Below are 16,150 nucleotides of genomic sequence, written 5' to 3'. Positions count from 1 at the left end.
AAGAGATTACTTTCCAAGGGTGGGGACACATTTAATCCACAACACTATATTGTTTGAAAACACCATGCCAAAAAGACACTGCATAGCAGAGATGTGATGCCTTTTGTTGGGCTACAGTTCCCATTGCCCCATACCACTGGCCATGCTGACACAGGCAAGTGGGAGTTGGAGTCTATCTATATCTGGTGAAAGGCAGCAGGCCTCCCATCCCTGCTAGAGGAAGATCAGGATGGAAGATAAGCCCCATTTGGGCATTGATATTAGCATGAAGGAGAGAGCAGGTCTCTGCACACTGACCTCACTTTGTCCAAAACTTGGTCCTTTATTGGTTGACTATTGTTTTTACAATGAATTTTATACCATTGCAGCTTTGGACCAATTCAGCTTCTCTTAGACAGATGATGAATTTTGCCTTCCAATTAACCAGAGTACTTGGTTAATTTCAGAATGACAGTGCTTGATGATCTGTTATGCAAGTGGGAGCACTTGTCTGCATTTTGCATCTAATTTACTGGATGTCAGGGTGACAAGGTTTGGAAGTGAGAGCTTTGCTTTGGCAAGTGGCCGGGTCTCATATTCTACCTTTCCTGCACACTTGGTCCAGCCCAGGGCTGTCTGATGCAGTGACACCGACACTTCACATGTATCCACCTCTAAGGCAGGTGATTTGCTGCAAATGATCCCTGCTAGATATAAATACTCAGCAGCTTATAGTGTATTGCTTGAGCAAAAAGTTACTTTGCTGGTTCCCCAGCGCCCACAAACTCCTTGCCCTAAGCTGTGTGACTGCTTCCTATCTCCACTTCCTGTACTTGTCTTCTCCTGTCTTCCCTCTTGGGACAATATTAGAACTGCTGCTATTTGCATAAATCAATTAATATGCATGCTTTAAAAAAATGTTAATAGCAATAGCCTGGGCAACATTGGGACTTCAGGAGATGGGGAAGAACAATTTAGTCATTTCTCCCTTTATCATGTCCCGAAAAAAGGCCCCCCTTTCAAGCTGCTATTGCATTGGGAGAAACTCTTGCATTGGTACCATTCACAATGGATTCTTGAGCTATTGACTCTGGCTTTTCCCTGATGCTCTACATCTGCGCTTCGTGTAGAACCCGGCTGGCCCCAGACATTTGTCCTTGGAAGCAATTATTGCTACTAATCCCTGTCTGGGAAGCCCATGCCCAGCTTCTGCTCTCAACATTTGTGCCAGTCCTCTTGAGAGACAACTCAACACTTGCACGGCTTCTGCATATAACGTATCGGCTCCAATGATGCATAAAGCATATTTGAAAGGTAAAATCTTGCAATTCTAGAAGTATTACACACATGTGAATGGGAAAGCTGTAGGTAAGGAATGGCACAGCAAGGAAGAAATGAATTAAATGAGGAAAGAATGCTGTTCTGGACACGGCCTAGGCCCTGCAGCCGTTTTGCCTCTCGGCCACTACAATTTAGCACAGCTTCTAGTATCTTTCCTCTCCGCGATCTATTTCTGTTATTAACATTGACTTTTCACCTCTCTCCTCGGAAGCATTTCAGTCTGTTTCCCTTCTCCTTGCCTATCATATTCTTGCCCCTGGTCTCTAGATGTTGCTGGACCTTCCTTCAGTGTGCTTTTGTTTCACCAGTTCTGCCTGAAGTGTCAGAACTCTTCTCATTACTGTTGCCATAGCACAGATGGTATGTTGAAGGAAAAATGTGAAAATGGGAAGCCTGCGTGCTGAAATGAAAGGGCTGGGGTTTTTGTTCTTGGTTTTTTTTTAAAGAATATTTTGCATCATTAGCTGCAACGTTAGAGCATCTGGGAACAAGGTGCTCTGGAGGAGAGCAGGCAGTGCAGATCCACAGGAATAGAACCTGGAAATCTGGGAGGTGTTCTTTGGGTGCTGGATTTGCTTTTTTGTGTAATACACCTGGAGTGTCTCTTAAGTGAATCCAGTGAGGAGGCTTGTGCTGACCTTGGCGGGAGCAGTACTTAGATAACACTAATATAACCATTGAAAGATTGTACATGGTCCTCATAAAGCTTCTTTATGCGATTGTTTCTAACCTTTCCTTCGTTTTCAGAGTCTCCTACAATCTTATAGTTGGAGGGGGTTATAAATAAATATAATAATAATAATAATAATAATAATAATAATAATAATAATAATAATATAATTTATATCCTACCCGTCTGGCTGGGTTTCCCTAGCCACTCTGGGCAGCTGTAGACCTTGTAGACAATCTAGTCCTGCTTGATGCAGGAAATCCAGAGGCTACTGCACCCTCAACACCCCCAGCCTCTATTCTTGAAGAATTCCAGTGAGGAAAACACCCCATCCAGTATAGATTACTAGAGCGGAGGCACCACCACCAATTAAACCCTGTTTGGTCCACCTTTACGTGTTACCCAACATGGGAAGGGAAGACAGAGCTGCACTCATTGCCTCCACCCCATTGCCACTTCTTCCTTCCTTCCTTTCTTCTTTGACGCTCACTCGTAGCCAACTAAGATCGTCATCTGTGGCGGATGACTCTTGCTGCGAAAAGCGTGGTCAAAATTAAAGGGTTCAGGAACTCGGACCAGACCAAATTTTATAAAACCATACGCAGACTTTACTAAAACAAAACTGTACAAGAGAGAAAAACTCCAAATAGTTATAGAGTTTAAAATAGCTCAGAAGGTAAGAAAACAACAAACACTAACTTAGAGCCAGTGTAGTGTAGTGGTTAAGAGCGGTAGTCTCGTAATCTGGGGAACCGGGTTCGCGTCTCCGCTCCTCCACATGCAGCTGCTGGGTGACCTTGGGCCAGTCACACTTCTCTGAAGTCTCTCAGCCCCACTCACCTCACAGAATGTCTCTTGTGGGGGAGGAAGGGAAAGGAGAATGTTAGCCGCTTTGAGACACCTTAAGGGGGGAGTGTTGGATATCAAATCCAAACTACTACTCCTCCTCCTCCTCTTCTTCTTCTTCTTCTTCTTCTTCTTCTTCTTCTTCTTCTTCTTCTTCTCCAGCTAATTAACATAAATGCTTACACTTAAATCTCAGTAGACTGAGCAATAGAACAAGATGCCCAAATAGATGCTGACCTCGGCTTGGCTAGCTGCCGAGAGCTCCCACCAATCTAGTTTTTATGGGAACTTCCACCCAATTGCCTTGTGACACTGGCCTCAACATGGGACAGCTGTATGTAAGCTCATTATTTTGGAGGTTCTAATCTAACCCATTCCCATAAACCAGTCCTAAAGGGGCGATATCGCCACACCTTCCATGAACACAGTCTTAACAGTGAGTCCATAAGTGACTGTGGAGGCCAGTTCTGGATCCACACGTCCTTCCACAGTGGAGACATTCGTTTCTGGGCGGGAGTCGATCATGGTGAGGGTTTGCCAAATGTGCCTTCCTCTTAGCACGTTTCTCCATTTTGTCCTGAGTTTGAGTGTCTTCAAAGTCCATGACACCTTTGGTAAAGGCTGTTCTCCAATTGAAGCACTTGCAGGCTACTGTTTCCCAACTGTCGGTGTTTATACTACATTTCAGCCCCTCGTCATCCATGCATAGGGTTGAAGTAGAGAGTTTCATTTACCATGTAGGTTCTTCTCCTTGATTGCTCAGGGTTCTAAATAAGGCAGGTCCTTCCCCCATCAGACTCACCCCACTTCCAATGTGGGGACAGCCCATGGGGAAGAACACACAACAGCAGAGTCAGCAAACATGGCCTTCCTCTTGATGAGGAACACATGAACACTCAAAAAGGGTATTAAACAGCCTGCTTAATACAAGGTGTTAATGCTGTATGCACAAATCCTTTTATGTACACAACCCTATTCTACAGCACAAAGGAAGGGAGCAGGGTTGCATCCATTACATTACATCCCAGTAATGTTATCTGAGCCATAGTATGGCTTAAAGTAGTGTGTCGGGGAGCGGGGAGTGTATTATGTTTGCTCCACTGAAGCCACAGCTGTAATTCTGCCTGTACATGCCATCACTGGTTAGCGTGCTGGGCTAGGACCTGGGAGACTAAAATTCACATCCCCGGTCAGCTCATTGGGTGACTTTGGACCAGTCATCATCTCTTAGACTAACTTACCTCACAGGGTTGTTGTGAGCCTAAAATAAGAAAAGGGAGAACTGTGTACACGACTTTGAGCTCCGTGGATCCATGGAATTGAATCTGTTTCCCTTACTGTCCCTGCTTAAATTAATTCACATCAGTCTCCCCCAGTATCCATAATTCAGTTTGGGCTTCACCTGTTTGTTATCCTTCAAAATGTCTGAACACTAAGTATTATGGAAACTCTGTGGTGGATTTTTAAACCAGCATTTATTTGTATATCCTGTGTGCTTCACAAAGCTATAGGCATGCCTTTTTTTTTTTTACTGCTAAGGGGAGATTTTTTTCTGTGCTTGAGCGCTCTTCTCCCCCACCCTCTTTTTTGCAGTAATGACTTACATTGAAATTGGATAAATTCAACTCCCTAGGATCTTAATAAGAACAAATTTATGAACTCGATATTTTTTTTTGCACTGCCTCTCCAGAATTCTCCGATTAAGATTGAGAATACTGTTTTGCAGAATTGCAATTATTATGCCCAGCTTGCAACAATAGTAATCAAGCTGTGGGTCCTTGATCTATCACATTTATCGTTTTTCACTCTCACCAGTTCTTTAATAATTCTTTCCCCCTTTAACATTCAGTACCTGCATGTGCTTGTGGGCTGCCGGGCTGCACTTTTTTCTCCCTTTCTTTTTTTCTTTTTGCCAAAGCTCCTTGTTTCACACCTTCCATTTTCTGTGAAATGTAAAACCTGCTGTTTAACTCTTTGCAGACCCGATTCTGCAGCCAGTGACCTCTGTAACAAGCTGGGTGAAACTGCCCTGAGAGGAAACGACGGCCATGAATTAATTAGTGTGCTGTGCCAACACTGCACACGAGAACCCAGAACAGCTGCTTAGACTGATTAACCTCCATTTGTGGTAAAAGGAATCTGCCAGGGCTAATTCATATCTAACGTAATACAGGCTCTGGGATGCAACACTTTTTATACTTGACGATAGGAATTCACACCAATCCAATGTGTCTGATAAAAATCCTTGGACAGTAAAGAAACATGGCAAGTTAGCTAGCATATACCTGTGCTATGGTCCATGAGGTGATGGGGAGGTTGGTCAGAATTATTTGGATGCAGCCCTCTGAGGAAACACCCCGGTAACATCTATGTAACTCTGCAACAGCGTTTACCAATGATACTATTATTATTTTTTAAGTCATATGAAGTTTTTATATAGTAGATTTTACTTTTACTGTTGGACAAGCAGCTTTCTTGCTGGAAAGTAAGTGGCACCAGCCCCATCTGCCATATTTTCTGTTGGTAAGCTGCCCTTGATGCCCTTCCCCACTGGTGTGATGGTTGGAAAAACCTCCCCACAACTTCCAGCTGCTTACTAATTAATTGGCAGATAAGTTGCCATCCCAAGGCGGTGGTGCCTGCACCACCGGTCCTGCCATCATAATCATGCAGACTTCATCCCTGACATGCTTCCACCCAAAACTGGTGGTGTTGGCGAGGTCAGGCATGTGGGCCTGGAGCTCTGCTCAGCACAGTTGCCTGGCCCACCCCTCTTGTCCCCACCAGACAGCTCATACTGAGTCACCACCATCCCCTGGGTCCTGCTGGCCACTGCTATTTCATTGTTTTTAAGTATTGAATTGGAACATACCAGATTGATGATGGAATTTGTACTCTTCATATCATTAGGCCATATTTCAACATTTTTGCATTTTTTTAATGGTGCTGTCAGTTTCAAGGCACAAGCAGGGTACAAAGAAAGAGTCACGGTGAGCCACAGGACCATCGTGTGCTGTGCGGTGGGAGCCCAGTGGCCCTGGGCCATCTTGTGTCCATTTGTGCTGCTTGCCTACCCTTGGTTGCATGGCACTAGGAGCCTCCAAGATATGGTGAAGATGGCAATGTGATATCCTCCAGGATCATGCGGTACACATGCAGTTACTGAAATAATGTTAAATTATACAATGTTTTGTTTTTAGAGTGAAATAGCAAGACTCCTTTTCAAATTGGTAGATGCAGAAGAGCCCATGAAAAGCCAAGTATCTTGCGAGTGTATCAGGCAGGAGAGACACCTTTCAAAGTGTCCTTTGGCTTAAAGACAAACAGGTTCATTGCGGCGTAGTAAATCTGCTAGTCTTCAAGATACCACAAAATTCCTTGCCTGCTTTGCTTATATTGCAAATGTTGGATGTTGGTTCTCTTTCAGCTGCCAGTTGTCATTCTGTGCTCGCAAGCGCATACATTGAAGCGCATATAACCATTGACTCATCAATCTCTGCTTTCTCAACCCTCTACTGCTGCCCTTTTAGTTGCTGAGGAGAGTTTGGAAATGTATTGGGTTGCCTTTGGAAAATTTTGGGGGGGAATTGGGAGCCCTTCCAGTGATCATGGCATGGAAGCTTGGTATATAGCACCTCTTTCTATTTCTCCTCTTGGCTGCTGTTACACCAACAACATATAACCGGTCCGTATTGATCAAAAGCTTGAATCTTTAACACAAAGAAAATTGTACAAAATAACTTACATAGATGGTCAGGAAGCCTGTGTGTATCTCCCATATGATTTTCCAGCCATCCATTGGAGTACCTTGTGAGGCAAGCTGCTGGTGAGGAAAGGGATGGATAAATGATTTTTGATGGATAAACGATATGTAGGAATTTGAATTGTTTTTATTGAAACTTTTGCTGTTTTATTGTATCCAATGCATTTTATTATTTTGGGGCAGGATTTGGCTGAATTGCCACATGCCCTGGACAAGATCCACTGACACAAGAGGACTTTTCCCCTCTCCTGTCCCTGAACACACTCATCAGGTGCCCTAAATCTGCTCTGGAGGCTTGGGGAAAACCTTGGAACAAGTTTAGGGGGCATGCGGGTTGGGGTAGAGGGGTAGGAAAGGACCCCCCTCTGTGTTGGCAGACCTCAGTCTATGCATGCATACCTCACTTTGCCCTGTGAAGACCCACTGGTGTACTATGGTGTGTGTGTGCGTGCTTGAGAGCCATGGGACTAGATAGCATAGTTTTCATAACTCATTATTTCTTCAGGGTTTGGGTTTCCTCAAGTCAGAGTTGAGAATTTTTGGCTTGATGGTAAGCACACCCCCACGTCTATTAACTATCGAGTCTTATGGCCCACGTGTGCTTTCAAAGTTTAGTCCTGCTGTCATTATTATTTACCGAGCATGAATTATTGTCAGACGACTAAAAGCCCAATGGTCCGCCAGGCTTGTGCTGGCAGAGCACTCTGGGGCTTGGATTGCAAGCTACCGGGCTATCCTGTCAAAACTGTGTTGCCGCTAAAAGTGAAATTTTCATAAGCAGCGAAGACGTAGCCTAACATAAATCACCTCACTTCATTTGCTCAGGGTTGCCCTGTGCTTAATGTAGAAAGCAGACTAATAGATCAATGCAATGTTACCCTGGGAAATATTTTTATAATATTTTTAACATTTTCTTTCCCAGTCCTAATGGGACTTTGTACAAGTGTAAACATGCATTAAAAAAAGAAGCAGCTTGAAAATAGTCTGCTTATAGAATTTTAAATGAAATACAAGAAACGCATGGCTTGAGTTTAAAACTTCCTCTCCACCTCCCCCCTCCCAACTTGAGGCTATATAAATATTATAGCTTCAGGGTACTGCTAACATCCAGCAAGAATGTGGCAGAAGGTTCCAAAGCTTTACAATCCTTTCTCAGTGCTTCTGTTACTTTAAAGAAGGGGAGTTGAAATGGGTTTTCCATTCTGCACAGTTTATTCGGTATTTCTTTGGCTCTAGAAATCCATATAGAGAAAGAAAGATGCTATCATGCTCATTATTTTTAAGCCCATATTGTCAGGGTGGAGGGGAAATTTTGTACAGTGGTACCTTGGTTTACGAACTTAATCTGTTCCTGAAGCCTGTTCTTAAACCAAAGCATTCTTAAACCAAGGTGAGCTTTCCCATAGCAGCGGGGGACTCAGTTTACACTCAACAGGAAGCGGAACATGTTCTGCTTCCAAGGCAAAGTTCACAAACCAAAAGACCTACTTCAGGGTTTGCAGCGTTCTTAATCCAAGTTGTTCATAAACTAAGCTGTTCTTAAACCAAGGTACCACTGTAGAGGTTTCAGCCTTAGCCTTGGGAATAAATGCCATTGACGCATGGGAGATAAACATGTGCATACAATGATCCTTGTTTGGGCTTTGTGGTTGGAGGGAGGGGGTTGCTTGGAGCAGGGAATGTTCAGGCCCTGAGTGGGAGGGGGAAGTTGTAGGGAGAGCATGGAACAACAGCTTGGAGAGGATGCATGTGTTGGAATGTTGTCAGATGGAAGAGGGCATGAGTTTTAAGAGATTACTAGTTCCAACTGCATTCCCCGCCCCCTGCCCCGACTTCAGTTTATATGCATTTGTTGTCATTGTTCCTCAGGTAAACACTTGGTGAGCTATTCACCCTGAGTAATTGTCTGTGAAGCCCATGCATAAAGGGGTTGACCCTTTACCCCATATACGGTACATCCACACTATGCTGCTAGCACTGCAAGACTATGACACACTCACAGTATTGGGCTGCATGCTGACCAAGTAGCTTATGCATTAAATGAGGAACCAGGGCAGGTATATACTGTGGGTTCTACCAGGATGCTGACAACACAGCAGTTGCCCAACGACCAATACATGTTATGTCTTGCTCCCTAGACTTAATTCCCAGTCACAGACCATGGAGTTTGTAGGGCCTGGAATCATAGCTTCTTAACGTGTACGAACCTGGAGGCCTGGTCCTCAAATTGAGCTGTGGAATGCATGCTCAATTCATTTCAACAGAATTCCTCCTAAGGCCTTAAGAGGTCTTTTGCTCACTGTCAGTGTCCCCAGCTTTGTCTACTCTGAGTTCTCCTCTTCACATCCACAGGTAGTTCCTGGTTGACTACGGTCGTGCTAACAGAAATCAAAGACTAGCTTTATTCTTACATATAGGTCAGCATTTGTAGGAGTTTACAGTAGTATTTTGTATAATTTTTCTATTCCTATACATCCGTTAGGTTTTCTCATCCACCCTAATATCAAATGCAAGTGAAGGCACATGTCATTTTTTGCCTCGCTGCATGTTTTAAAAAAGAAGAGGTACTACTCTGCTTATATAGTGAGAATGGATGGTACATATGTTCATCCTAATGGGCAGGAAACGAACGCTAATTAAAACCGGGGCTACAGGATGGGTCTGAACTCCAGAGCGTTTGAGAAGCAGCTGTAGAAGCTGTGCAGGCTTCCTTCATTACGGGTCTAGAACATGAAGCTGTGATGTGAATGTGAATGAGGAGACAATTAAGGCACTTGCTGGCTGTTCAGCCAGAGGAGACATTTAATTAACGGTAGGACCTCAAGCTGCAAAACTGGAGATTGCTGTCAATTCCAAACACACCAGCAAATTAAACTTTTAAAGAAAGCCAAGTGAATTCATGAGGAATTGGTAGCATTCAAAGGGGCTGAGCTATCACACACCCACACCCATACATACACACTCTGTTCACTGTGGTTTTTTTAATGTGGTTGATTACAGCAGCGGAAATGACCCAGGAAAAGGGGGAATATGTTAAAGTCAGGAAAGGGGATTTGCCCTAGTTGAAAATGGGAAGAAATGCTTCCCTTGGGCTAATATCAGTAGGTCAATTTAGTTTAGAGAAGGAGGTTTGCAGATTTAGGCCATGTACACATTACCAGCTTTAAACGCAGCTTAGTTGTGCTAAAGTTCAATGTGGATCGAAGCTGGTTTGGAGGAAAATGCATCAAAACACAATATTTAATAAGAGATGATGGGATAGATAATGGATTGTGACACGTGCCTTGTGTACACTGCTTTCCCAAACCAGCGCTGGGGTGTACTGCATGCAGAGTAAATGGGAATGTGTACATAGCCTTGGATTATTTGGCTTGTAAAGGTCACTGGCGAATCTAAAATCTTGGGGGTAGCTTTTATACTTACCTTTGACATACATTGCGCTGGTGATCAATACTGCAACCCAAAACCAAAACCACGTTGGGGGAAAGAGATCTGTTCACATATAGTTTCCTCAAATATGTTACATCAGTGGTTCCCAACCTTCCCCACCCCCACCCCCCATGGAGCACTTGAAAATTGCTGAGGGCCTTGGGGAACCACTTAATTATTCTTCTATCTGTTGTAGTAATTGTAATTCTCTGTGCTAGATGCTGTATGGTTTGTAATTGTATTAACTGATGTGGATCCCAGTTTAGAAACCTCTGCTCCATGCTCCATTCACTTTGATCAGTATCCTGTAAACCAAGATTATATGACACTATACAGTTACTCTCGATTGATAACTTCAGAGGTTCAGCACAGATTATTGAAGTGAATGACTTAATACTTATGGCCTTAAAAAAACCTGTTTTGCTGTCAGGCTGTGACTAATGAACACAGCACCCCAATTAGACAGAGACATTGATGGGTATGATCCTACATGACACTCAAATGTATGAAATAATAATTCTAAAAATTTAATCTGAACCAAATACAGTACACGGGCTATTTGAGTGCAAAGAGAAATACTATTTGCCAATAAAAGCCCATTAACATGAAATAACTATTGATTTTTATCCTGCCTTACTTTGAACTGGACAGTAAGTTAGAAAAAAGTAAGCAAATAAAGAAAGATAAATTAGCATGAAGTAGAAACAGAACCAAAAAGTATAACATCCTTGATGCAGTTTTGACCACTGGAGACATATTCACGAACGCTCTTTGCACCCTTATTTAATTACAGGTCTTGATACAGCCAGAAGAAAACACAAGGAGCAGTAGTATTTGCAGATATTTCTGAGCTGTCTTATTCCTTTATTTCAGCAGCTGGAATTTTAATGTTTCCAAGGCCTAATGCCGATTTCAGTCTTATGGAGCTATTCCAGAAGCACTCCAGTGATTTTGTTGAATCTTTGCTGAGCATTACCTTGCTAGTGCTGAAAGCAGAATGTGGCTTCTCTGTTTTAGTCATCTAGTCATTGTAAGGAAATTGCTATAACTTTATAATGAGCAGCAGTGATATTTAATCTAGGTGCTTTTCAGACATTATTCTTGGTACAACCCTGGGACAAGTATGGAAGCAGCGAAGGAAAGAATTCATCATAGGCAAGGCGGCATTCCCGCAATAGCCAAACCTTCTCTGCTGCGCCAGTGCGCTTGTCACACCTGTTATGCCACTTGTTGTAATATAAAACCTGGCTGCACCAGAAGGTGTGTTTTCCTGCATCAAAAAACATTAATTCAGCTTGCTGCTCATTGACCCTGGTTGATAAGAAGAAGAAGAAGAAGAGTTTGGATTTGATATCCCGCCTTTCACTCCCTTTAAGGAGTCTCAAAGCGGCTAACATTCTCCTTTCCCTTCCTCCCCCACAACAAACACTCTGTGAGGTGAGTGGGGCTGAGAGACTTCAAGGAAATGGTGAGAAGCATAGGATGTGAGTGGTGCACACATATAATCTTAATTCCCTTGTCATCTTCCAAAAAATCTAGAATTTATTGCAGTGGTCCTGGGTGCAGAAATCGGAAAATAAAGCTATGCAGGAGTCTGACAGATAGCCCTAAAAAACCACATACACACAAACCAGTGTCCCATAGTTCAGCAAACTATATATTTAAATTAAGTTATCATGCTAATTGAGAAAGGTGAGCGGAAGCTGGCGGAGGACTAAGGCATATAAGGCCAATAAGCAGAAATCAAAAGAAAACCCAGTGTTTTTCTATCTGTGTCATTCAAGCACTATCTTGAGTCCCTCTGCAAATTGCTGATGTGATGTCATTGACAACACTACTCTCAAGCATGTGAGAAAAAGCTGGGGTTCAGACTCAAGTTCCTTCAGTTCAAGATTAAAATTTAAAAAACAGCCAGCCATGCTTGAAGGTTGATTTTTGTGCTCTGATTCTGATGAAAGATGAAAGATTTGTGGGAGAACGAAAAAAGGATTTGTGGAAATGCTGTATTTATTGAATTGTGGAGCAGAGATTGCACCAAGTACGCATTTCAGTATGAGCTGTTTGTTGTTACTGCTCACTGTTGCTGCCCCATACTTCCTTAAGATCCAGTGGCCCCATTGGCCTTCATTGTTGCAGTTTATTTAATGGTTTATGCCAGGGGTGCTCGATGGAAGGATTCAGCTTGTGCTGTAGAACCCCCAACCACCCACCTAGAATCCTGAAACCCCACTAGTGGGCGGTAGGGACCAGGTTGACAATCCCTGGTTTATACTGTACATACGATTATGTATGTCCTAGGAGTAAAAGTGGTGGGCATCCATAAGGCACATTTGGGAGAGAGACGAGGCTGTAGGCAGAAGTGGCAACAAAAACAAGGCACCAGCACCAGTCTTACGGATGATTACCAAGAAAAAACGATCTAAGAGTCTTGTGGCTTCTTTAAAGACTAATACATGTATGGTGGCACATGCTTTTTTGGTCTCAAGCCACAAAGCATATGTGGCAGATATTTCAAGGAGAAAATTGTAAGGTGCAATGTCAATGAGTTGAGAAACTTAGTGATAATTAGAGCATAAATATTTGTTTAATAGGCACAACTTGGACCGCAGCAGATTGATGAACATCGCTGAGATGGCTGCATTCACAACTGTAGGTGGGCAGGGAACCATTTGTAAGAAACAGCCAATGATAGCACAGATACCCAGACTTTGGGAAGCTAATTAACCCATGCAGTGTGATTAAAATCTCATTGGTCTTGAAGTGAACTAATCAAAGAGAAAATATGTGGTGTATTTTATTTTATTTTTAATACAGCACACCTAGGGATTATTCCACAGTTATCTCACCTTTGCATATGAATGCATAGCCTCTTCAGTTTAGCATACGCTTCCCTCTCTCCTCCAGTATCCAGTTGCATTCAACCCAAACAAACTGCATTTTATTTTCCAAGCAAGTGTCACATACCCCTCGGTAACAAATTAAGGTCTTTTTTTGTCAAAGCTGGGTTTTTTTTATCCTATTCAGTTGTAGGGTGCTACACCTTCCTGCTTTTGTTTGTGGGTCTGCTTTTGTTTGTATATCTAGAGGGCAAAAGTTGTTTCATTATTTCTTTCTACTTACTCTGCTATTTTTAAAGCCCATAACAGCATTATGCTCTGCTTTTAAACCAATACACAAAACTACTCCAGTAAATAATACGTATAGATTCCTAGCATGTAAATCAAATGGAGAGGGTGGAAGATGACTGACTGAGCTCATGCTCATGTTGCAACCCACCTGACTTGGAGCTGATGAGCCTGGAGATGCCAGTAGACATTTATGGCTCAACAGTGGATATATTGAGGGCCTGAATAATGGGGAAGGGGCATAATAGGCACCCATTAGACAATGCTGTCCAATTACTCATGCAAAAGTCTCAGTTAAGCCAGTTGGATTTAGCCAATCGTAACTGTTGGTGGGGTTAAGTCCATGGAGCTTCCCATAGAGTCTAGTTCTTTCACATAATCTTTGCTGATGTCAATCAATTCAAGCATCCCTTTGCTGCAGGAAGCTGCCGAGTCCTTGACAATCTTGGCACAGATATTTGGAAAAGAAGGGATGGGGAGTCTAATCAGTTTGGGAAGGAAGCCAGTAGAAATACTTTTTGCTGGCAAATCTCTTGCAGGCTGCCTCGCCATCAAATCTCAGGGCAAGCTCTTCACGTGAGCTTTTGCAGTTAGCATTGCATTTCCATACCACGCATATCCTTAGTATAGCCGTCCCCCTACCCTGGCACTGTTCCCTTGTATGGCCTCCCATAGATGTCCTGTTCTCAGTAGGTAAAATCAAGTAGCAGCTGAAATGGGTGTTGGCATCTTACTCACATGCCAGTCTTTCTGCCCCATCTCGGCAGTGCCAGTAGACACTAAATCTTTTGCCAGGTAGGTTGCCCTCATCTGGACAGGCCCCCTCCTCTTTCTCCTCCTCATCCATGCCATAATTGCTGCAGTGACCTTAATGGTCCCATTAAAATTAAAAGGCTACAACTATGGATGGATCATGTTTTCAGTTTGTATCAATTGCTTGTTGACATTAGGAGGGAAATATCTATCCTGCCTTATCATAAAAGGTCTCCAGCAGAAGTACTTGGGCTGGGGTGGGAAGGCGTTATGATACAGAACCCATCCTGAATTGTTTTGTCTCACTGCTGAGATTTAAATGTGAAACAATTGGGGTTTTATTTTGTCTGAACATGGAAGTCCTTTTCAGGCCATATTTGCTAAGCATTCACGCACTGTTTTGCAAACTTGGTTACCAACAGGTGCAGAAATCTGAAGCAGAATTACATTTCAGGTTGACATTTTCTTGCCGTAATAGTTAAAAATAAATAAATGAAATCAAACTCTGCCTCCTCAGTTCAGTGCTTGTTAATCATTTTGGCTGGTTTTGCCCTGATGTCTTTCTTCTTGTGTTGAATGTGGAATCTATCTAAATTACATTGGGAAGTTGCATGACGGGGCTTTACAATTCAGTTACCTTGGTGCTTATATATCATCAGAGCAGAACTCAATTAGCTGTGTCAAATTTTTGCTCGCGAACATGCCTGCAACAAAAAGATGCCTGGGACCATCCCTGAAATGTTTACCAGGAACATCCCCAGAGAGTCACTCTACCCTGTTCTTATATTGGTTTGAATTTTCAGGTGTTGGTTTTTTAAAATAAAAAAGTATTTTGAAAGGTGTCAAGGCTGTAACTTAGTGGTAGAGCATCTACCAGCATCTCCACCTGGTAGCATTCTTCCATTGGAGGGGTGTTTTGATCACGACTCCCTCTCCTCCCATATATTTGGATCCCAGCCCTTGTTAATTAAATTCCAGGAGAAATCCCTTCAGTCAGATGTGTCACCGTTGTCCTTCCTTGTCGAGCTGAGACACTGATGTTGTATCTAATAAAGAATTCACCTTGCTTACTCTCTGCTTCCTAACTGCTCTCTGGGGAGTGCTAAAGTGTGCTTAAGCATATTGTGAAGTCTTATTCAAAATGTCCGCTGCTGCATGGGCAGTAATCTGAAATGTTCAATCTTTACCCTGTCACTTCAGGCTGGCATGATTCGCACAGACAAGGACGAGTTCTTCATTGAACCTCTGCAGAAGGGGAAGCAGGAGGAGGAGGAAGGGAGGACCCACGTGGTGTATCGCAGGGCAGCGGCCAAGAAAGCGCTTCCTAGTGAGCAACCAGGTATCCAGCATAGAGGTAAGGCTGAGATGTTAATTACAAGCGATGTTTAAAGCTCAGCTAAAAGCATGCGTCCAATGGCCAGTATAATTGTTAATCTGCTTGTGTCTTTGATGGAAGAAATTCCTTCTGTCTCCATTCTATGCTTCAGTTTTTACTGTTTGGAAGATTTGCAGGAACTGGGGCTTGGGGGAATATGAGTCAAAGTTAAATTAGCATGGTAGCAATCAGCATCTTCCTGAACAGACTTTTGATTCTTTCGATGTTGGAAATAGGCAGCATAGGCCAGTCATGAAATGGTTGAGGAGTGGAGACCTTTACAGTTGGAAGGAAAATTGCAGATCCACTTTATATAAACTGGCATGGCATTCTGCAGGGTAGGAGTGTCGAGGTCTGTGCCTGTTAGCACATGCTCATGTAGCAGTCAGCGATGCTGTGATGCTTATATATGGGCAAGAATCACCACTGATTGAGTGTTTTGTATCACCTCCAGCACAACCTTATTCAGTAGATGCTGTTCATACATTGCACTGTCAAGTGGTGTGTGTGTATTTGTGTGTGTATATATATGGACACGGGTGGCACTGTGGTCTAAACAACTGAGCCTCCAGGTCAGCGGTTCGAATCCCCGTGACAGGGTGAGCTCGCGTTGGTGGTCCCAGCTTCTGCCAACCCAGCAGTTTGAAAGTATGCCAGTGCAAGTAGATAAATAGGTACCGCTGCAGTGGGAAGGTAAATGGCGTTTCCGTGTGCTCTGGCACTCGTCACGGTCTTCCATGCGCCAGTAGCGGTTTAGTCATGCTGGCCACATGATTTGGAAAACTGTGGACAAACGCCTGCTCCCTTGGTTTGAAAGCGAGATGAGTACTGCAACCCCATAGTCACCTTTGACTGGACTTAACCGTCCA

General features: G+C 43.2%; 1 protein-coding gene across 5 annotated transcripts in view; it reads left to right on the top strand.

Moving 5' to 3' along the window:
* The window catches only part of ADAMTS2 (ADAM metallopeptidase with thrombospondin type 1 motif 2), a 328,102-nt gene that overhangs the window by 176,396 nt on the left and 135,556 nt on the right, over nt 1-16,150 (top strand). For all 5 annotated transcript variants that reach the window (XM_083728369.1, XM_083728368.1, XM_083728366.1 and 2 more), the window contains one exon: nt 15,107-15,260. In XM_083728369.1, coding sequence (XP_083584495.1) covers nt 15,113-15,260 — 148 coding nt within the window. In that variant the 5' untranslated portion in view covers nt 15,107-15,112. The remainder of the gene's footprint in view (nt 1-15,106; nt 15,261-16,150) is intronic.

Source organism: Podarcis gaigeae (genome assembly GCF_964106915.1).
Source record: "Podarcis gaigeae genome assembly, chromosome: 2".
Lineage (NCBI taxonomy): Eukaryota > Metazoa > Chordata > Lepidosauria > Squamata > Lacertidae > Podarcis > Podarcis gaigeae.
This window is presented reverse-complemented; position numbering and strand designations above follow the sequence as displayed.